Source organism: Oculina patagonica, chromosome 5 (assembly GCF_052425735.1).
Source record: "Oculina patagonica isolate OP01 chromosome 5, crgOcupat, whole genome shotgun sequence".
Taxonomy (NCBI): Eukaryota; Metazoa; Cnidaria; class Anthozoa; order Scleractinia; family Oculinidae; genus Oculina; species Oculina patagonica.
Window position 1 is genome coordinate 33,497,227 of NC_135762.1, and position 23,165 is coordinate 33,520,391.

The 23,165-nt window shown below is 39.5% G+C and overlaps 2 protein-coding genes across 2 annotated transcripts in view; one reads left to right on the forward strand and one right to left on the reverse strand.

Annotated features, from left to right (window-relative positions):
* The window catches only part of LOC144655158 (uncharacterized), a 40,362-nt gene extending 34,974 nt beyond the window's left edge, over positions 1 to 5,388 (forward strand). Inside the window, exons 5-6 of the mRNA XM_078515369.1 lie at positions 3,248 to 3,325; positions 5,072 to 5,388. Of these exons, the coding sequence (XP_078371495.1) occupies positions 3,248 to 3,325; positions 5,072 to 5,265 (272 nt within the window). The 3' untranslated portion in view covers positions 5,266 to 5,388. The remainder of the gene's footprint in view (positions 1 to 3,247; positions 3,326 to 5,071) is intronic.
* A 4,564-nt stretch (positions 5,389 to 9,952) lies between these two features.
* The window catches only part of LOC144655159 (uncharacterized), a 32,943-nt gene continuing 19,730 nt past the window's right edge, over positions 9,953 to 23,165 (reverse strand). The window contains 29 exon segments of the mRNA XM_078515370.1: positions 9,953 to 10,351; positions 10,864 to 11,061; positions 11,571 to 11,675; positions 11,677 to 11,754; positions 11,850 to 11,919; positions 12,037 to 12,146; positions 12,616 to 12,696; positions 13,146 to 13,173; positions 13,379 to 13,478; positions 13,674 to 13,752; positions 14,252 to 14,374; positions 14,608 to 14,729; positions 14,919 to 15,072; positions 15,212 to 15,391; positions 15,666 to 15,830; positions 16,204 to 16,357; positions 16,432 to 16,503; positions 17,006 to 17,134; positions 17,618 to 17,805; positions 17,948 to 18,070; positions 18,332 to 18,674; positions 19,210 to 19,291; positions 19,512 to 19,593; positions 20,162 to 20,214; positions 20,328 to 21,168; positions 21,170 to 21,316; positions 21,318 to 21,376; positions 21,408 to 22,840; positions 22,842 to 23,054. Coding sequence (XP_078371496.1) covers positions 10,049 to 10,351; positions 10,864 to 11,061; positions 11,571 to 11,675; positions 11,677 to 11,754; positions 11,850 to 11,919; positions 12,037 to 12,146; positions 12,616 to 12,696; positions 13,146 to 13,173; positions 13,379 to 13,478; positions 13,674 to 13,752; positions 14,252 to 14,374; positions 14,608 to 14,729; positions 14,919 to 15,072; positions 15,212 to 15,391; positions 15,666 to 15,830; positions 16,204 to 16,357; positions 16,432 to 16,503; positions 17,006 to 17,134; positions 17,618 to 17,805; positions 17,948 to 18,070; positions 18,332 to 18,674; positions 19,210 to 19,291; positions 19,512 to 19,593; positions 20,162 to 20,214; positions 20,328 to 21,168; positions 21,170 to 21,316; positions 21,318 to 21,376; positions 21,408 to 22,840; positions 22,842 to 23,054 — 5,815 coding nt within the window. The 3' untranslated portion in view covers positions 9,953 to 10,048.

The window sequence follows — 23,165 nt, forward strand, 5'->3', positions numbered from 1 at the left end:
CGCGCACTATGTCAGCCAGAGTTACGGAACTAAAAGTTGTATTTTTTAACCATTAGGAAACAATAAGGGTCTTAGGAATATCTATTTAATAGTAGCAATCAATAGCATTTGCCACGTAAGAAATTGTAGCAAAAGTTAGTTTGAATTAAGTACAAAGAGTAAGATTAGAACTGTTGTCAAAAACTAGTAAGAGCCACTGAACTAAAATAAAAAAGTTATTTAAGTGTGAAGACGTAGTAAGCTTTATTGTAAAACCGGTTCACCCATGCATTCTCTTGAAAAGATGTTCTTGCGACTTTAAAAGCAATCAGAGTAACACATTTGTTTCATGTCTTAATGAAAAAAATTATTTTCGTAGGTAGCACCGCTAAGTTATGCGCGATGCGAGAACATCCTTTCTCAGTCCCAGGCCTTGTGTCTTCCCCTAGTCCATACTAGTCAAACATTACGCGTGATCAGCGAGTATATAAAAATCCCCGATCGCAACCTTAAGAAATACGCTCTACTAAAGATGAAGTCTTCAAATTTGAGAAAAAAAAAGTGTAGGCGAATCGACTTTTGTGTAGGCGAAACAACTCAGGTCGTGTAGGCGGCGACTTCACTGTAGGCGAATCAACCTGTAGGCGAAAATACTTGTAGGCGAAACGACTGACATTCGAAGACACTTGCTCGGGCGAACATAAACCTTCGTTGTAAAAAAAAAACGAACACACAAACGAGACCGAGTTTTGGTCATGTTTATTTACAAAAGTGTTTGTCTCAATATATTTTTGAGACTTCCTCTATAACTTCAGAAAATATGTTGCCTACGATCAAGAAACACAAATCACACCACGACTGTTACCAAGAGTTACCGAGTTACAACTAGCTATGTTACAACTTAAATATCAAGATGGCCTCCGCGCAGATTTTATTTACGTCGATCGATCAAGTCGCTTCCGCGAAATATTTAAGCTTATTTTACAGAGATAACAAAAATTACCAAACTATTAAAAACAGTCATACTGAACTTTTCTTAGTTTGTCTCGAATCGACTTTACATGTGTCTTGAATTGACCTCGACTTGTCTTGAAACGACTTGTCTCGAAACGACTTTGTCTCGAAACGACCGTAAACTGAATGAGTGTCATGAACTTCTGGGGATTCGAACAATGATGATAAGTAAAAATTATTGCTCAGCTCTAACATGTAAAGAAATAGAAAGAAAAGGTAAGAAACTATACATCGCTTAAGACATAAAAAGAGAATGCCTACTCACCTAAACATACTTTGTGTTGAATTGTTCCTCGCTGTTTCGCGCGAGCAATTCTTGTCGACTCGAAGTCATAGAATTACTTAAGGAATAGAACGATGTACGCGTCCACCACACATTCCATCACAACCTTTTTCTTGTCCAAAGGCTTGTATTGTATGTTAGGACAAGGTTTCGATAAACTAAGCTCAACAACGACAGGAGAGAAGACTTCGCAATGGACCGTTGAACAAGTTGTGAATCATTGTCACTTTCAAAATCAGGACAACTCGGATTAATATTAATCGGATTAATATTAATCCTAATGATTATTATAATCCGGTAATAGATTATTGTAATCCAGTAATAGATTATTATAATCCAGGTATAGATTATTATAATCTATTACTGAGGTTTGAGCCGTGCCTTAATCCATTAGGATTAATATTAATCTTATGTAAGATTAATATTAATCCGATTAATATTAATCTTAATAATAAATCTCAACAACTCAATCCTAGTCCAAAGCTTCCGAAGATTGACATTATTTAACGATCTTAGGCGACCTTATCAATATCTTATGCATTCTTGGACCTACGCGTACTTTGTGCGCCCTTGCAGGTCGACCGGAATCTCCCCTACTCCACTTTCATCTTCCAGCACTAAGCTAGGAATAGATACGAAGCTTGATGTAAACATACTTTATTGTTTGAAGCAGCTGAAATAGTTTTTTCGTGAACTTGACATCATATACAATATGCTAACCATGTCAGTTCACAGATAATATTTTCATCAACAAAAGGCGCCAAGAGACGGGAGAAATTCTTGTTCATAGTTGCCATTGTGATATACCGACTCCGAACATAGAAACAGTTGGTGTGTTTGGGTTTGTCGCTATTTCTTCGCGGCTGGTAACGATTCCCTGTCGTTAGGTCTCTTTTTTTGTAAAAGAACATGCCCGCGGCACGGATTCGCTGACCCAGAGACGCTTGATCCTTTTCTTTTACTTCTAGGGTCAACAACATCGTCTAATCTAGCTTTAGCATATGCAAAAGTGATCGTCATGTGACGGATGTGATTAGTGACTTATGTCCTGTCAGTCCTGTGTTGTAAGTCTACAGTGTGTTTGTCATGTACATATCTGTCAGATAGTCAAATAGACATATCTGTTATCCGAACATTCACGGAATTTTATCGGGATTATAATAGAGATTAATATTAATCCGGATTATAATATTAATAATAATCTAATCCTTCCAATTTTTTGCCGTGCCTAAATCTATTACTGGATTATAATAATCTAAAAAGAAAAAAAAGGCGCGTAAAGGTTGACTCTGCGTAAAGGAAGTTAAAGGTCCGTAAAGAACGGTACGTAAAGAATCGTAAATAATGTTAAAGACGCGTAAAGTGTTAACAGCGAAGCTGATCAAAATAACTCTAATTCTACTTAAAACGGATGATTTTTCACTTATTTCGGTATTTCTTTTCATAGAAAGTAGTGAATTAGATTGAATTATAGCCATCTAGATCTTCATCCTTTACGAACATGTAATATCCTTTACGCAGTCTTTACGAGTTCTCTGCCGTTTACGCATCTTTACGGAATGCGAACTTGTCCGTAAAGAAAAGGCCATATATTTACGAATATTTACGCAAGCGGTAAAAAATACGTAAATTCTTGTTTTCATGCTGTGTAAGACAAATTTGCAGTGTGTTAATAATCCAATCCAACTGTAATTATATAATTATAATTACTCACTTTTGAGCGTAGTAGCCGATTGATTGCCATTCACAATAGTAAATTTTCTTTTTGATGTTATATAGTTGGGAAATTTTAAAACTTGGCCTTCCCAAAGAGTTCACGCTGTTTTGATTTGTAGAGTAGCCTTTTACACTACTGATTTGTAGAGTAACTTTTATCATCTTAGATACAAGTACCGTTTATAGTAAGCTTTCGTTTGCAATGGAGTTTTTCATGTGCGGTCATTTCAATTTTTTTTTTCGTGTGTAAACTAGGGCCTCTGCTGGATGAGGATCTTGATGTTCGATGCATCCCTTTTCCCCAGAGAAAAGATTTAACATTCAGCCTCAGTGGTAAGTAGGAAAGTACTGCACTAGGGAAAATACACATTACCCTTTAGGGCCATAAATTTCACAATTAGCAAAACCTTAACCTTTGCCCACAAAGTACTTTGCTATATCTTTATGTGTATCAAGTGATATTTATTCCCTGTGCTTGTGCTTCAAACGTTGTGAAACGTTTTGTATACACCATAACTTGTAGTATTTATACCTAAACACCACATTGCTATGTTCACACACATTTCAGACTAAGGGAAGTTTGTGTTTGTATTTCATGTTATTTTGGGGCCAAAGCCGCACTGGTTCTTGGATAGTTTAGAACATGAGTTTTGCTATGTACATGGTTCGTACAATCTTGAAAAGGTCTTGAATTTTAGCAGTCGTCTTGAAAAGTCCTTGAATTTGGTTAAGTCCTTGAAAAGTACTTGATTTCTTCATTAGGTCTTGAAAAGTCCTTGAAATTTAGGACTTCTTGCACGCCCTATTTCTTTTCTGATAAATTAAATGCTTTTGGTAAGAAAAATTTGTTCACAAACGACTTCTAAAATGAGAAATAACTTGCGAAAATGTCGGTATAAAACGCGAACCCCTACATGAAGCATGATTTAGATCTTTGCCTCAATTTCATGCACCAGGGCTTGCACCAGGCCTCTGATGTGGGGTTGTCCACCATGTGGTTTTGTTGGAAGGGGCAACATGGCCGATAGTGAGTAAACATTTCGCGTTGTTTTGAATTCCTTCGTTTGCAATTCAAATTAGCTATGGTCAAATGTGTATTCAATCGTAAATGGTTAAGTGATGAAAAGTTCAGCTGGGTTAAAGAATTTAAAGGCGACAAGCACAAGGTGTGTGTTGTGTTTACAACAAAGTGATCGACATCGAACGCCGAGAAAGCGCTTTGAGGAGCTCAAAAAGAAGAAGAAAAGGATGGAACTGGACATAGACACACTTGTCCAGTCAGCAGATGATTTGGGTGTCAAAGCCAAGAAACTGGAAAGCTCACTCTTATCACCAAGTCCAATTCCCTTAGAAAGGCAGCCAAAGAGAAGACTCTTCAACTGCAAGACGTTGAGGGCAAACTGAACAAAAAGTTAGAAACGCTAAAAACATGCTGAAACATTCTGCTGTGATAAATCATTGTGAACAATATCAAGTATTGCTGTGTCTGTACTTTGTTTCTGTACTTCTGTACTTTGTTTCTGCACTTCAGACGTATATGATAGCCGTCAAATAGCCAGTGAATGTTGTCGTTTTAAAAATGTTATAAAATGCGATCACGATGATCTCGTTAACCAAGCCTGAACAATTTAAAAGTTGTAGATGACTTAGTTGAGTGTTTAAGAAATGAAAGAGAGGACGGAGAAATTGGAGACTTTTGATTTTGTGAATAAAACTCAGTCCTTGAAAACAATTTTTTGTCCTTGAAAAGTCCTTGAATTTTGTTTGTCTGAAGTTGTACGAACCATGTATGTAGCTAGTCATCCTCACAATTACTGTAATGTCTTGAACTTTACGTTTTGTGAAAATCCACCTTCACAACCATCGCTATATGTGTCTCAGTCATTTATTCTTTTTGTTGGTCTTCCATGATAAAGAATTTTCTGGGACTCAGGACCGTTTTTGACTTTGATCCCATAGTCATGTGAATCACTTATTGCATACCATATTTATTGGATGCGCCACGTGATACGTTCTTGTCCGTTTGAAAAAGCTGTTCCATTTGGGATACAACAGCATAAATTTAACTTTTTTCTTTAGCTGGAGAAGAGTGGAAACTGCTTGCAGAGAAGCTAGGCTTTTCTCCAATCGAAATTCGCTTCCTCGACAAGAGAGTCACTAACCCAGCCGACGTTGTTCTTGCTACCTTGGGAAATCACCGCTATCTAAGTGTGGGAGAAGTCTATGATGAATTAGTCAAGTGCGAGCTTCCAGCTTTGGCTGACATAATATAAACGTCATTTCAGGTGAAGTGAATTGTGTTTTTAATGCCATTTTATGGCATAAAACTCGTTACAATGATCACCACCTATTATTAAAATGAACAATTATTGTATTTTTTTTACTTTGTTTTAGTTTATATTATTTTCTACTTTACTAGTTATGATGTAATGTATATGAAATGATTCATATATGAACTGCGGATGTATATGAGAGTGATAAATGATCGTCGCAGTGAATTTCCAATTTTAAGCAATTGGAATAAAGAAGCCTGAAAAAAATTCAGGGCTTCAACGGGATAGTTATCTTAGTTAATGAAATAATAAGTAATTAAATTTAAGTAGCTTTTGCAATACTACTCAATTCCTATGTAGACATGCAAATAAAGCTTGTTGGCATAAGTTTATTATTAACGACAGGTCATAGACTGACAGGGGGCGGAAATGATTTTCCCGTTTCCCCTATTTTCCCCGTAGACGTGAAAGGGTTAAATAGCTGAAAAAGATCTTCTTTCGCGGCTCTCAGAGACAATAAGTATATATGAGTATAAGAACGGCCTTCCACTGCTTGCTTTCCTAACGGTGGCCACAGCACGTTAACAGACTACAGTACGTGTAGTCCCTACATCGAGATCAGATCTTTAAGCGAGAAGCGCAAAAAAAGAAAAAAAGGAAACGGATGAAAACTGGGAGCGAGAAGCGGGGGAAATTAGAATTAGGGAAAGTAGGGGACTTCCAGAGGATTGCCACGCACTTCTCCGCGATTGTCATTTATAATAAGTTAACTTTCTTGCATTTCGACAATAAGGTGTGAAACAAATAATTATGATAAAGTTTAAAGTAGCGATTGCTTAGTATAACATCATAGCATAATAGAGATTATGAACAGTCCCTTTCCCCTAAAGGGTGTTTTAAACATTACAGTAGAGGATAATACTCTTAGGAATTTAATGAGGCAGGTAATGCCATTATGAAACATATTTTATCTTTACTTAATTTTCTTGATCTTCGATTATTGTTTACCCGATATGCAATAATTATAGGTATTTAGTTATCTTCTAGCTATTCTATAGAGTTTTAAATTTTAATTCGTTTGAATACCCCCCTCCCCTCCGGGGGACGAATTTTCAAATAAGCGCTGAGTGCTTGTTCCATTCTCGTCACTAGAGCCGTTTGTCCCTCTGAGCCGGCTGACTGGCTGGGGCACGAGACACAAGTGACTCTGGGGACACATGATCTGATTGGCTAGATCTTTAACAGAGAGAATTTTAATTCTAGCCAATCAAATCAAAGTATTTTAAAACGGTTGATATGATTGGCCATATTTTAAATTCCCTTTGTTATAGATCCATCCAACCAAATATGTGTCCCTACCCTGGGTACCAGAGGATTTTTTTCTCGCGCGCGGTGCTTAGAGACATGACCGACACCGGAAACCGCGCAAGAAGAACCTCTGGCACCCAGGGTAATGTGCAGGCTCTGCCGGCTAGGAGGAACAGGTGGCTCTGCGGATAAGAATGTACCCACAGCAATCTGTAAACTTTAATGTAGGGAACATTTGCAATGAAATTGTGAAGATATATCGAAAAGTATGCTTGAGATAATCAACATTTGTATTATCAACATCGAGGCCTTTTATCAATCAGAGTAACCCATCGTCAAGTGAAAGTACTTTGTACCTAATGGCTAAGCGGTGTAGCATATCAAATAGTTTGGCATTGAAATATCGTCGTCATTTTCTGTCCATTTAACACTAGGCGACGCAGAAGGCTTCTCATTGAAGTTTGCTTCTCATTTGAAAGAGCAAAGCATTAGGAAATTGAAAGTACTTTGTACCTAATGGCTTAGCGGTGTAGCATATCAAATAGTTTTTTTTTTTATAAAAAAAAAGTCAAAAAGTGTGCAAATTATATGGCATTGAAATATCGTCATTATCTTCTGTTCATTTAACACCAGGCGACGCAAAAGGCCTCTCAATGAAGTATGCCTCTCATTTGAAAGAGCAAAGCATTAGGAAACTGCAGTTTGATCGAGGATTATGCGCCGCCCCAAACCAGACAAAATTAATTCAAATGTACTGTGGTTTGATGTAGCGGCCATGGCAAGCTATTCCATGCTTGAATTGTATACTTGACTTTGTTTAAGCCGAGCGTAAAGATTATTCACGCGCGCGTTGCTCTTTACATGGTCAATTTTTCTTGATTTTTGGCTTAAAGGTACATAAAATTGTAGGTTTTGGACTACAATTCTTTAGTTTCTAATAAAACAATTAGACTACTCGCCATCGTTTTCTATGAGTGATAATCAACTCGTTGACTATTCGCTCATGGAAAACTCGGGTCGAGTCTAATTGTTTATTAGATTAAAAACCTAAGTTACGATTTTACTAACTTTTAATTTAGCTTTGTTTTGGTAGGAGGACCAAAGGTTTGCTAGTTTTGTAACTATTATGTGCTACAATCGTTAAATAAAGTTGACTTGGTTTGATTTGAGGTAAACATTTGACTGGCTCTTTACTGGCCGGGGCTTTAATAATACAGTGAGTTATCCTTGGTGAGTTTAGTGAGGAATACTGAACTAGTGAGTTGCAAAAACTTGAAAATCCACAATCAGAAAATCATATTTTTCTACCCTGAACATAAGTGAAGGAAGTTTTACACTTAATTGTTTCGGATTATTCGCTCCAGAATTCTCGCATTCTGATTGGCTAACGGAGTGTAGCATCGATACTTGCCGCAGATGAGCATACCATTTACTGGCTAAATTAAAGAATTTAATTGTTTTATCTTTCCTGGTAAAATTTACTCCCTATTCCCCTAAAAATTATGACATTCTACTTGTCGTCATATCGCCGGTTGTTCGCGATATGTTTGACGTTGAATGCCCTCGTCATCTCTAATCTTTCTTATTAGTTCACTGGTCTTTATTAAGACTGATCCAGACTCGTTTCCAGTCGCTCCCGAGACGGTTTTGACTGGAACAGCCTGCCCCGCAACCTTCGCCTCATTCCGCCCCAGTCTTTTATCACCTTTAGGAACAAATAAGTAGGGACTGGGAACGAGTAATTGTTTATTAGATTAAAAACCTAAGTTACGATTTTACTAACTTTTAATTTAGCTTTGTTTTGGTAGGAGGACCAAAGGTTTGCTAGTTTTGTAACTATTATGTGCTACAATCGTTAAATAAAGTTGACTTGGTTTGATTTGAGGTAAACATTTGACTGGCTCTTTACTGGCCGGGGCTTTAATAATACAGTGAGTTATCCTTGGTGAGTTTAGTGAGGAATACTGAACTAGTGAGTTGCAAAAACTTGAAAATCCACAATCAGAAAATCATATTTTTCTACCCTGAACATAAGTGAAGGAAGTTTTACACTTAATTGTTTCGGATTATTCGCTCCAGAATTCTCGCATTCTGATTGGCTAACGGAGTGTAGCATCGATACTTGCCGCAGATGAGCATACCATTTACTGGCTAAATTAAAGAATTTAATTGTTTTATCTTTCCTGGTAAAATTTACTCCCTATTCCCCTAAAAATTATGACATTCTACTTGTCGTCATATCGCCGGTTGTTCGCGATATGTTTGACGTTGAATGCCCTCGTCATCTCTAATCTTTCTTATTAGTTCACTGGTCTTTATTAAGACTGATCCAGACTCGTTTCCAGTCGCTCCCGAGACGGTTTTGACTGGAACAGCCTGCCCCGCAACCTTCGCCTCATTCCGCCCCAGTCTTTTATCACCTTTAGGAACAAATAAGTAGGGACTGGGAACGAGTCCGAGACTGATCTAATGAAAGGACCCTGTTAAGCTTCTGATTTAATTTCTTTTGCCCCGTTATCATCAACATTCATTTTATCAAAACTTGCAGCAAGTTAAGTAAAATACAGCGACTTTGACAAAAAATCATATTTTCTTGATCCGAAAGTAAATTCCTACTTTCCCCCCTGATCTTGAAATACAAAATTCCTGGCCTTTTTATCTGACCTGTGACAACCCTGTGATCATCCTCCCCTATAGCTTTATCAAAGGAATAACGTCTAACCAAAATTAATATTGTCAGTCCTGAACATGAATTACAACTGAATAACATCGAGGATGCCTAAGCACCAAATTTTCTTGCCTTTAATTCCAATATTTTCGCATTTACATCCAAGAGTAAACATCAAGGACCTACTTTACTAAGAATAGAGCGATCACCAATCATTATACATCTGTATAAACTGTAACTAACTTCGCCAACGCAAGCGGCATGTCATGCAGCAGCCTAAAGGTACAGATCGTATTCTTAACATGGCTAGCAACCAAGAAATAGCATACTCTGTAATAAATTTATGTTTTCGCTTTGTTAAATAATTTATATCTCTTACTAATTACTCTTCTTGTAAAAAAGATCCGTTCCTGATAGTTATTATATTTATATCTTTTTTGATTTATTTATACATAAATTTTCAGTTGATTAAGAGTCATATAATACAACAACATCAATGCGTTCTAATGGCTGCAGACGCCCGACTCCGCCGCGGCAGCGAGGGAGGAGCAGCACGAAGGACAGAGACGAGGGACGATATAGAGAACCAGGTATAGACGAAATGAACGAGAACGCAAATAAAATTATCCACAAGTAATGTGAAGATGATGTCCGTGGTTTTAAAAACACGACCGGGGGGGGGAAGAGGAAGGAGAAGCGAGTAGCCAAATTGACATACAACGAAATTATTTAATTAATTGACAGCAAACGAGTGGTGTTCATCACTTCACTGTATGACGTTGAAACTACCCGACGTTTGCGGGTTCACTATTCAAGATGAACATTTCCCGGCCTTCCAACGTGTCGTGGTCTTTTAAATTCTCTTCTGACACTGGCCGGGATGGAACTGGGGAGAGGAGATAGAGGCGGTGGCTCAGCGATGCTGTCTAATAACTTTCGTTTTGTTGGCCTCGATTTCGGATGGGCACTGGCACTAGACGTGGCCTGACGAGCGGGTTCTTCCAAGCTGGAGACACTGGACTGTGTGAGAACCACGTGATCGCTACATGGCTTTGATTGAGCGAGTCCAACTAAGCGGTGGTCTTGGCCGTTAAAGGTTGAGCTGTTTTCCTGGAATAGACACAGTATATAAAAAAACAAAAACAATAAATATCTCTCTAACATCGTGAAATATTGGGATTTGGTAGTACTTTTTATCGTGTTGTAATGAGAAAGAAACCGTTTTGGCTTGGTTTAAGCTCATCAACTCTTTCAACCAGCATATCGAATCTAATTTTAAAGGATTTCTCCTTTATTTCACACGTTTCGGGGGTGAAATGCAAATTTATATTCTTATAAATTTTCTTGGACTCAACAGTCGTTTAAACTAAACGCGCCTCAAAATCACGTTAAACCCAAGTTTAACCTTAAGCAGTTCAAAATTCTCCAAAACTTTTTTTTTTTCCCCACCCAACCTTTTTGTTTTTTCTCTTTTTTTTTTAAACAAATATTTGTTTTAAAAAAAAAAAAGGCGCCTAAATTGAGGGCCGCCGGAGGAAAAAAGGAAGAGATTTTGGGAGAGCAGTCACAAGGAAAGCAGGAGACAAAAAGCAGTCTAAAATTTTCCTGAAGCTAATACGTACTTTCCCACTAGAGTGTAATGAATCCATGACATTCGAAGACCGCTTTCCCAGCGTAGAATCATGGCTTTGTACTCCGTCTGGAGATTGTCCATACATACGGACCGTGTTAACTTTTACGTCCAGTGACGGAGAGGCTCGATTCGGGCGAAGAATGGTATTCAGCGTCTGCTGAATGTTACTCATGAACAGATTTAAGTCCTACAAATAATCAAATGAGATAAGAAATGCATGTAGAACTATGGCACGTTTTTGCTTGGATACTTTCACTGGATTATTATTGCGAGCTGAAAATGGAAAAAATAAATAAACCCACTTGGAGGTTCAAAAAGCGGAAAAATGAGCCGTCACGACTAAATCACGATTGATTTATTGATTGATGATCGATCGAACGATTGCCTGACTGACTGACTGACTGACTGACTGACTGACTGTCTTATTGATTGATTGATTGATTGATTGATTGATTGATTGGTTGATTGATTGATTGATTGATTGATTGATTGATTGACTGTTCGATTGATTAATTTCTTAGGCAAATTTCAATGTTTGTCTATAGGCGGGCAGTCTTTTCAATCCAAGTTCTGTTGTTGCGCCATAAAAAAGCCCAGCCGACGGCTTTGGAAGTTGCCGAGACCACAAAATTTGTTCCTAATATAAAGTTGCTCGTTGAATCTAGGCAGACACTTAATCACCGTTATCGTACATACCGGTATATTCTGCTGAAGATTGTTCAAAGCAGTCCGTAGGTGGGGCTCACGAGGCTTTAGAGTCAGCGTGGACAACTCGCTGAACGTTAGGGACGGACACATGGAGCCGGTCATCTGCACGAACTGTCAAGTTACTACAGCAGATGAAACTACGAGGCTTGACAAGGTCTTCCACGGCAACCGCCTGTGTCAAACAAAAAATAATTTATTCTTTACGAAAATAAGGAGGTTAATCAATAATGTATGCTTCGCTGAAATAAAAAAGGAAAATGGGGAAACCTTTAGTCCTCCCCAGAACTTTATTGCCACTAAATTGCACTCCTCGTCTGACAGATAAACGTTTTGAACGCTGGAAATAAAAACAAATAGCATTTCATTCAATTAATCAACACAAAATACAACGACAAAGTAAAATCTTGGTTCTTCAGTTTTCGTTGTGATAAATAAGAGTGAATGCTGACGTTACCTCGAGCTGGAGAAAGAAGACACAGGACTGCAAAATACCACTAAGCCAACAACATCTACTTCTGAACAGGACTGGAACGAACCACACCGCAACTCATCAAAGGAACAGGCCTAGAAAAGGAGTAATGTCGAATAAATTAACAATGAATCCACACAAACTGTCTGGTGGTTTATTAAAAAACGATTGCGTATGAAGTTTGATGCGTCGGCAATAAGTATCTAAAGAGAGTGGGCAAACTGCAAACTGGGAAGGCTGTTGATATTACCGGCGACTCGTAGCTACCAAATTTATCCATAATAAATCGACCCTGTCCTACCACGAGTACCAAAGATCGCTCTAAAGGGGGACAGATGCTCGAAATGCCAGGTCTTTAAATCTAAAGTGAAGGGTGCCGCATAATTACTAACTTAATAATAAACTGTGTCCCCTTAAACATACAAATTTCAACTTCGTGTTGAAGCTCAACTAATCACATACTAGACTTGCACCAAGACGCCTTCTGAGCGAAGCGAGCCGAAAAGCGTCGCGAAGCGACGATTAACCGCGCGTCGAAGAACTTAAGAAAGTCTTATCACATACCTGACGAGGCACGTAAACCATTCTTTTGACATCCGGGTTACTTGGTAGCTCTTCGTATCTTGTCGTTCGTGTTGCAGAGAGCTTTTGTAAGAATACGAAATTTCAGTCTAGAATAGTCACTATTTGTACAGGGCTCAGAGGAGTCAAATATCACGGTACGTAGAAGTATCGGATCCTGTAAACAGGCTTTCAAACAGAAGGTAGAAAACGCTCCCTTACTAAGCAGGAAGCTGATTCTTCAAAGGGCAGGCAGTACTTTAGTTTATATTCATGGGAGCTTACTCCATGTCATGTTGCACGCAGGGTAGAGGGCTAAAAAAAGCTGTACAGGCTCCGTTTTATACAGCATTAAAAACCAGTCAATCGGCAAATCCAACGCCCGCAAAACCACACAAAAACTGTGACATCAAGTAACGTCAATCCAAAAGATAAGTCATTAGGAAGTGCAACAGGGGAAAATGTACTCAAGAGAATCTACAGTGGATTTGAACTACTGGCTTGTATTTAAACATTTTCTGATTTGTACTTGCCTGTAGTTCAGAGGCGCCTTGTCGATTCCTGAAAAGAAAAGAAAATTAATACTCCACATAAAAAATCATAATAAATAAAAATAAAAAAGGTATACCATTGACATGGAAGAATGTCATTCACAAGTAACGAGCAGCAAATTGATTTTTTTTTTAAAAAGAAAAATAAAAGAAAAATAAAAGGTGAAGGGGATTTTTGACAAATTTGGCGCGAAAGATACAAAATAAGGTGTTACCTGACACCAGATGCCGTAAGGTGATAAATCCTTAATCGTGATCCTTCGCTCAACAGATGCATGACATCCTCGCTGGGCCGCCAAATGCTTAACACTGCATCTAAAACGATCATTGGTTATTAAACAAAATTAAAGCATATACTGGCATCGTTTCCACTTTGCATGCAGGCTTTCTAACTAGTCTCGCATTCAAACAACAACTACACACATCAAATGGCATGATAACAAAGGTAGAATCTCTACATCGTGCCATCATCAATATTTCTTGGCTATATTGAACAAAAGATGTACTTACTTTGCCTGACTTGACCTTTGCACAAGTAGTCTGCAATCAGAACTTTCAGTAGAGGCACCACGTTTCTTTGGAGCTGGTGCTGAGAAGACAAATAATTGGCCAATTACTATCGCGCACCTGGTGCAGTTTTCTGGAAGTTTTCTAGCTTTCGCTATACAAGCTGGCTTCTTGCTATCGGGAAAAGTCATTTGACAAATGATTTTACTTAGCAACATCAATGCCGATAACCGCGCACTCCGCAAAGGCGAATTTCCAGCGACTGAAAAACATTTTGGCACAAGAAAACATTTTGTTGGTGTAACATCTTAGTCACAGCTAAGATGTGGACGAAAAAAATGCCAAATAACTACAATGTACATACTGCGATTATCTTTCATGTGTTGAATCTTTCTGCCGCAGTTCAGATATATAAAATTTCATATAACCACTTTCATAATGTAAAACATTATTGTAAAACACAAACAATTAAATGAAGTCCCAATATGGTCTGCGGCACCATAGCCCAGTTGACAGAGCAACACAGTTAATGACTGATTTCATTCACACACATTACTTGTCACAACTTTAACAACAATAACCTGCTCCTCTTCCCGTTCCTTCCAAACTCGTTCAAACTTGCTCTGCAATTCTGCAAATTTCTTCTCCTGCAACAATCGCCGGTAATCGTCTAATGCTCTTATTTGGCGTTCAGAGAGACACTCCTAAAAGAAAAGAAAAAAATGAGAGGAGAGAAAAACACTTCACGGAAAACGAAAAGAAAAGCAGTCATAAGGCTGCGGGCTTTAACGGTCGTCTAGTGATTGACTTCAAATGCTACACCCACTACTGGGGTGCCTGTGAGTATAAATTTTAATAATTTCTTTTAATTTTGTAACAACGTGGTGCGTAATATTGTGAGATTTCTATAAGTTTTATATAACAAAAGAAAACTTACTTTGACTGCATCAGGATCAGAGGCCTGGTTCAGAGCTTCATAAATTTCCTTCCCGTCATGCAAGTCGTCTAAATCACGTGACGAAAATGAAGGCCGACGGAACCTTGCGGATCTTCTCCTTTCTGCAATTTAACAAAAAGGAACACAATAACAACACTAGTTCACATTGGTCTCTTAAAGAAATGTGGGTCTCCGCCATTCAAAAAAGTAGCCGGCGAAAAGACCGACTAATCGATCAATTTATCCATCTATCGATGGACAGTTACACAAAGTCAAAAGTTGCACTTTGGTTCGAGTTGCAGCCGACTGACCTGGTTGTTGACATTCTTTTTCAAACTCTTCCTGTATTTTCAGGAACAGCTTTTCCCTTCGCTGATGTCGATCGGCTTCAAACCTTTTAGCTTCTCGTTCCTCGAGGCGAGAGTTACGAAAAATGTTGGTACCATCTGCCATCTTTTCCATCCACTGTGAATATAAATATGTAACAACACTGTGAATTGGCGTAGGAAAAAAAAAACACTGTTTTGCGCTCAAATATTTTTCTCTTTTCCATACCCAACCACAGAGTGATTTACTTTTTAAGTTTCGTCGCTTTGTCTATTACCTGTACAGGATACTGTCTCAAAACAATGACATCCACACAGCCTGTGAATCCTCCATCACCAAACAAAGAGTCCAGCGGTAATGGGAATGCATGCGTGTGGCTATGGAATCCAAGTTTCACATCCCATCGTGCACGCCGGGTGGAGTTGGCATGAAGTCGCAGCATCAGCGACGAGGGGGCCTGGTACATTAACAAAATAAAGAACCCTGAGTCAGGTTAAAATATACCTGGGGTTAAAACTGCTAACATTCAAAAGGATAAAAATATGTTAATTACTTCTGCCCGCTAACAAAAGTTATCTATACCACCGACAATCGCAGTTCTTTTACTACAATTTTTTTTTCTTCTTTTTCTGAGCATGAATATTGTCACAAAAGAATATCAACAACTCGCTCCCCTCTACACCCTCTTCTCCCCCGCCTGGTAGCACATATTCATGACGACTCACGTGTACCTCAAGAGGGGAGACAGCCTGTTCGGATCCTATCAGCTCAGCCCCATGCACGAACAGCTTTTGCCCCACAACAATCTTCCCGTCATGCAGCAGTCTAGCAAGCGGTCTGTCCAGCATGGCCCGGATGCTATACCAACCATCTGTTACCTCTATGATGGCACAACTCTGCAATAACAATTTAAAGAATTGTTTTAAAAACAAAAGGCTATTGAACAAAAACCATCTATTGCAAACGGGAAAGAAGCCCAATAGTAGTATGCTCGCTTTCGGGTTGGCTATTAAAAAAGCTACAAAATCATTAAAAAAGCTTCTCATTTAATTTGATGATTACTTTAGCAAACGATCAGAGAATCACTGAAGGATTTTCAATGTGTCAACGTAAAATTTTCTGTTACAATATCACTTCAGAGCTGTTATCTATGGCACAGCCAATCTGAGAGTTCCATCATCCATCACTCGATGGAGTGTATTTATTAGAAATGTCCTCCAGATTGTCGAAGTTACATAAACAAAACAAAATTAATGTAGAAGTAGCTACCTCCATTTTACTAACATTGCCCTGTCCGTCTTTTCCACCATCATCATCCTTCTGTTCTGTAGCAGTGTTCTCAGTTACCGTCACGCTGGACACACACAGCACCATTGTGCGACTGGATATATCATCACGTTCCATTATTTTCTTCAATGCAGACCTGAAAGTTCAAGATAACAAATCAAAATCAGGTAATTTCGTATTTGTTCAGATCTCGTGTCGAGTCGGTGATACCTGTTGCTGTTATCGATTTCACGGTCATATCTGTACTTGAGTTGGCACAAAACCCAGTCTGGAGTCAAACACCTAAAAAACAAAAACAGAGACCACTGTAAGACGGCCTTGAAAGACAGGAAAAACGCCCCAGTAATTGATTTAGAAAAGTTTTTTACTTACTGTAAGTGTACATGCAAAGTAACTGCAATTGTAGCCACAGAAGGGCGTGAACTAATATCAAGTTTAAAACAGAATAGATCAGATGTACATTTTGACGCTCGTATCTCTAAGTACAGAGCGAGCATAAGTATAAAAACATCTATGCTTTTCTGTCAATGAAATCATGTTACTACATTTCCCTACTTTTCCCGACTGACAACAATTCCCAGTACAAAAAATCTCACCACTTATCAATAAACTTTGTGAAACTGATCATAAAAACAGTGACTAGAGAAAACTGCATACATTACACAGGACGTGTATACAAACGAGCCATGATATAACTAACTTCTGCTTACAATGCTCAAAGTTTTTAGTCCCAGTCTAAGAATTATCTGTAGTTTTACTTGAATTACGTAAAAGGAAAACTTGCCTTCCAGCAAATTGACGTGGAAAAGCAACTTCCATGGCGGCTAGTTTCCATACCAACCATCTGTAATGATTAGCGATCCAGTGTTTACTGATCAACTGACTGTCCACTCCAGGTGTGCTAAGAAATGCACTGATGAAGCAAAACAAAATCTTGTCAAAGTTCTTATTTATAACATCGCATGCTTCCACACATGGACAAAACAAATCAATCTTGAAGACAGCCTCCATACAAAAAAGAGCCGGATTTTTCTGTATTTTCAAGTGCGGGACAACGAGATATTTGTCACAACGGGACAAAGTGTACTGAAATGGCCTAAAAAGTCACCTGAAGTTCGGTTGTAGCTCCAAATAGCTTGCATTTCTCATCGTTTTTACAAAGCTTTACATATACCATCATTTCTCGTTTCGGAACAGTCATGTCAGGTTGAAATTGTAAGATTTTATAGCAAATTTATTTCACTACGATGGCAAGCGTTCCAAAATAAAGGCACAGACTAATAAATAAGCAATATTACATGATGCAGTGGTTGCAAATTTTTGTCTGTCACACAGCGTCAAGGATTGGAATGTCGAATAAATATTCTCATTGCTCTTTTTTTTTGCATTCACTTACTTTTGTATTTCTTCCAGGGCCACGCAGCCATCATTCCCGGCATGCAACACTCCCCCGTCCTCTGTCCTAACACTAGCCTCGCTGGACAACACAGATTCACTGAAATACTTAATTCCCACAAACCGGAATGATTCCGCATTGGAAGAAGTAACAGAGATGATCTCTGGAGACACACCCAGTTCAATCAGCTGAAATTTGAGTAAAGACAAAAACCCATTAATATTGTTGATTAGTTTACCTTAGCAGCTCAGCTTTTTAGCTTGCCATTTGTGAAGGCCGTTTTTAATTATAAACGAACTCTTGTAGATTGGATAAGACAAGCCACCTTACCTCTGCATTTGTGTATTTTCCTGGCAGTGTGCCGTGTCCAACATAATCTTTCAGCTTTATCCTTTGATTGTGTTGACGCAGTTGAGACAAGAAACCAGGCTGCGGTTTGCATTTGCACTCGGTCTGAAATAGAATACTCAGAGTAGTGACCTATTATCATCTGACCATTTGAATCAGTAGTTACAAAAGGTGGTATCAGACTGACTAAGCTGGTATCAGTCTAAAAGCCTCAATAGACGGCTGAACTTGCTAATTCAAGTGAAGATAATGGTAACGTCCGTTTCAAGCTCAGGGATCGGTGAGTCCCAGAGGTTTCCCTTTGCCGTTTGTGAAAACAGTCATGATACAGAATATATTCCCCAAAAAAATGTGAACTACGCTAACCTTTGAAGCAGTTTCACGATGACCGCTCTTCGTGTTCAATGAACTATTAGGCGTTGAGATTCTTGGTTTCTTTGAAGACGGTTCCACACAATCTTTACCTTGAACCTCTGATGAACTACTGACCGGTAACCTGGAGCTGCTACAACGTGCAAGAGGAGAGACTTCTCTACCAGCTTCTTGTTTTCTGTAAGGCGTGGTAAACTGAGGGCGAGGACCACACATCCTTCGGTTTGCGGTGGAATTTAAAGGAGTGCTAGTTCTTGGTAAGGGTGCAGATTTGGACCTGAAGCAGCCTGGTGTAGTAACTCGAAGTGGCCTCAGTGAACGATTGCCATCTGACCCTCTGGGCAAGACGACAGTTAATAAACATTTTTATAGTTATTGAGAAAAAAGTTAAGATAAAATCTGCGTTCGGGCCTAGTGGCCCATCAGGCTGGAGGTTTACGTGGCATTAAACGAATAGGAGGATTTCTACACCTCCCTGGATGATGGAAAGCTAGTCCATCGCAGGGCTCCCTCCCTCCTCCCTCCCCCCCCCCCCCCCCTCCCCCCATTAATTTCGTGTGAAATTTTGTTTGAATGAGTCCAACAGTTAGCCGGTGCTAATGCTGGTTTCCATAGTATAAATCGCTACTCTCCCTGGATGGGATGCTAGTCCATCGCAGGTACAATGTGCACTGGTTCATTTATCTATGGTGGAGAGGAGTGAAAGAGCAAAGTATCTTACCCCCAAAACAAAAAACCTTAAGACTACCCCCCAATAATACAAATAAAATTTAAAGGGGACCTTTTTTTGGGGCTCTCAGCTTCCTTACTTTCCAAAAAAAAAAAAATTTTTAAAAATTAAAAAAAAAAATCAAATGTTTTGGTAGTAGTACCTTGGTGAACAAGTGCTTTCCACAGTCGTCAGGCGTGCCCGCAAAGGAGGATGGAACCGTGCTCGACGATCATGCAAAACACCTAACATAACAGAAAGATAAAACATCAGAAAATGTCACGAACACTTAAAATAAGAGAAAGCCTCGTGTAGTGAACAGATAAGACAGTTGTCAAAATAAAATTAAGGCGGCGATAATTTAATAGGTAAAACAAACGGTAGGTGAATTGTGAGACTACCGTGGAAGTCAAAATCTAACTTAGGCCCTTGAAATGAGGTAGAGAGCATACACATACACTGTACCTGATGGAGTAGTTGAACAAGGTTTCATCCCATCCCGTGTCTCTGAGTGATTTGAATTGAACATGTCCTCACTACATCGTAACTTAAGATGAAATACAGTTAAGAGCATGTTAATACAAAGCATTTACTTAAACATCATGAGGCAGTTTAGCAAACATGGGCTTGTCTGGTAGAGGTTAACTTCGGTGTAAAACCAGTGGAAAATATTCCACGAATAATACTTGAGTGTTCCTTACCAAGAAATGAACAACATGAACAACGCAAAACACGCGAACAACCCTTTCGCCAAATTAAACGAAACGCCCTAAGCAATAAGATACATGTATTTACTTGCATACCATATAAAAATCAAGCAAATTAAACATTTTTACTACACCCACCCACGTACATGTATGTCCCCGTGCGGTTCTGGTGGTCACGTGTGGGAACGTTTCAGACCATAGTGTACATGTAAATGTGACAAAGAAAAATATAAAAGTGTGAAGTGTGACACCGCACTAAGATACTACATGTCTACCAGAAAGAAATGATCGGCCGTTTTTCTCGAACGTTTTTTTAGAAAATTTACTTCACAGCGCCCACTCTAACGTTTCACTCGACATACCAGTATACATTAGCAGTACATCATTTTATCCAAAAAGGTTACTTACCGGTGTTGAGCAACGCCTTGGAAAGTTGTGGTTAGAAGTAAAAGTAAGTCCTGCTGATTCGTAAAATAAGATGAAAATTAGTTTATTTGTACAAACTACTCTGGCCGGGCTTTTGAGATACCCTTTTTGTGATGTGGCACTGTTAAATAATCTGCATTGGATTTACCTTTCTCCCTTCCCAATATAAATGATCCTTCAGACGTGTTAAAGGAACTCCATCCAACAGCAGTCCGATCGTGCACGTTCTCCGAGGTATCCATGATTGATTCATCGGCCAGCAGTGCTTCAGAACTCTCCAGAACCTCACGAGATACCGCTTCATCATGTTCAACAGTGCAGCTTCTGCTTGGTGTAGACATGGTCCTCCCGTGCGCTTCTGTAGGAACGACAGAAGCTGCTGACTCTTCTGTTTTAGAGTTGTTAAATGTCCTGTCCGTGTCCAATAGAAATGCCTTCGCTTTGTTAAGAGCCTCCTCCGATACTGATACACTCTGGTCTCCAGCGGTGAAAAATCCCTTTAATCCATCGCCTTGATTTCCATCTGTGATAAGCGTGCAATTCTCGTGCTCGATTATGTTCATTTGTTCTCTTGCCTTCCTTTTCGCCTCGTGGGATATAGACGTACTATCTGGGTTATTTGTCTGAAGTTCCCTTTCGATGCCAGCCATTGTCTGTTTCGCCTTGGCAAGGGCTGATTCTGATATTTTCACTGTTTTACTACCTGCTGTTTGGAAACCAGAAAATGATGAAAAACTAGTTGAGCTCAGTTCGCTTCTAGGAACACCAGCTACAGGTGCGCTGTTGTCTTTGTTTTCATGGAGAGATTTGTCAATTTGTTGCATTATCGCCGCTCCTTTTTCTAACGATTCTTTAGACAGCTTCACGCTCTGTCCACTAGCAGTTTGAAAACCAGTAAAACCTGATGTGCTGCGTAAATGAGATACACTGGCATCCCTGTTTTGCTCGAGGGATCTGTCAATTTGTTGCATTATCGCCGCTCCTTTTTGCTAACGATTCTTTAGACAGGTTCACGCTCTGTCCACTAGCAGTTTGAAAACCAGTAAAACCTGATGTGCTGCGTAAATGAGATACACTGGCATCCCTGTTTTGCTCGAGGGATTTGTCAATTTGTTGAATCATCGCCGCTTCTTTTTGCCATTGATTCTTTAGACAGGTTCACGCTCTGTCCACTAGCAGTTTGAAAACCAGTAAAACCTGATGTGCTGCGTAAATGAGATACACTGGCATCCCTGGGTGTTTTGCTCGAGGGATCTGTCAATTTGTTGCATTATCGCCGCTTCTTTTTCTAACGATTCTTTGGACAGTTTCACGTTCTGTCCACTAGCAGTTTGGAAACCGGTAAAACCTGATGTGCTGCGTGAATGAGATACACTGGCATCCCTGTTTTGCTCGAGGGATCTGTCAATTTGTTGCATTATCGCCGCTCCTTTTTCTAATGATTCTTTAGACAGGTTCACGTTCTGTCCACTAGCAGTTTGAAAACCAGTAAAACCTAACGTGCTGCCTGAATGAGATACACTTGCATCCATGTTTTGCTCGAGGGATTTGTCAATTTGTTGCACTATCGCCGCTTCTTTTTCTAACGATTCTTTGGACAGTTTCACGTTCTGGCCACTAGCAGTTTGGAAACCGGTAAAACCTGATGTGCTGCGTGAATGAGATCCACTGGTGTCCCAGTTTTGCTCAAGGGATTTGTCAATCTGTTGCATTATCGCCGCTCCTTTTTCTAACGATTCTTTAGACAGGTTCACGCTCTGTCCACTAGCAGTTTGAAAACCAGAAAAACCAGATGTGCTACGTAAATGAGGTACACTCGATTTGTTCGACAGGTTAACTCTGGGAACACCAGTGACATGATCAGTGTTGTGTTTACTTTCGTTAATTCCCTGCTCAAGAGAATTGTCAATTTGCTGCATAATCTGAGCTCCCCTTTGCAAAGCTTCTTCAGACATTTCTACTCTTTTCCCAGCGGCAGTTTGGAATCCAAGAAAGGCAGACGAATTACTACCTTTGTCTGTTTCTTCTCTCTTTTTCCCACGCCTTGTCTGGAATCCCAAATGATAATCCTTTCCCTTATCTGCTTCATTTCTCTCGAGATCTCTTCTTTCCTCAGCACCTTTGGAAGCACGGTTGTTCTTTCTACTCGTCAAATGATTACAAGCCGTAAACGACGGAGACCTCTCGTCCTCTTTATCCAGGCAATCATGTGACGGTTCAGTGGCGATTCGTTTCATTATGTCCCTGCCTCGTCTCAGTGCCTCCTCGGACAAAGTCACCTTCTTTCCCCCGGCAGTCTCAAACCCGGAGAACTTTGACACATTAGACATTCTTCTGCAGTGGCCATCATTTTCAAACCCTTCGTCGGCTTTCTTTGTTATGGACCTGGCTGCATTCAAAGTGCACAAAGAACTTTGCAAATTGTCAACAGCTCTAACTGGAACTGTTTGGAAACCATTCCGACTTTCAAGATCCTTGCGTTGTATTCTATCAGCTCCAGCGAGTGCCAGCTCCTGGTCTATTTTATTCCAAGTATCCTTTGCCTTGTTCAAATCTGCTTGCGATACAGAGACAGACTTGCCACTTGCCGTCTGAAATGATACGCTGGGTATTCTTGGAGTTGTCACCGCACTGCTATGAAAACATTTCATTAGCAATGTTTTCACGGTGCCCTGAAGAGTCATTGTCGTCTGAGCGCCAGCGCTTCAGGTCAGAGTCCTTATCCATGCTTGTAGGAATTCTTTGAAGATGTTCCTCGATTCCTTCATTTTCCTCGCAAATGGCGGCCAAGGAATCTCGCCTCTGTCGCTTACAGTCATTCAACAAATCCTCAAGTAATGAGTCATTTACGTTTTCACTCTGTTTACTTTCCAAGCTCATTCAGTGCTTCTTTGGAATTTTGTAGAGCCACGCCTCGAATTCACTTTTTTTAGGGGCACTTTTTCCAGATACATCAATGTTTAACTGGTCTGATTGAGGCGTAGAC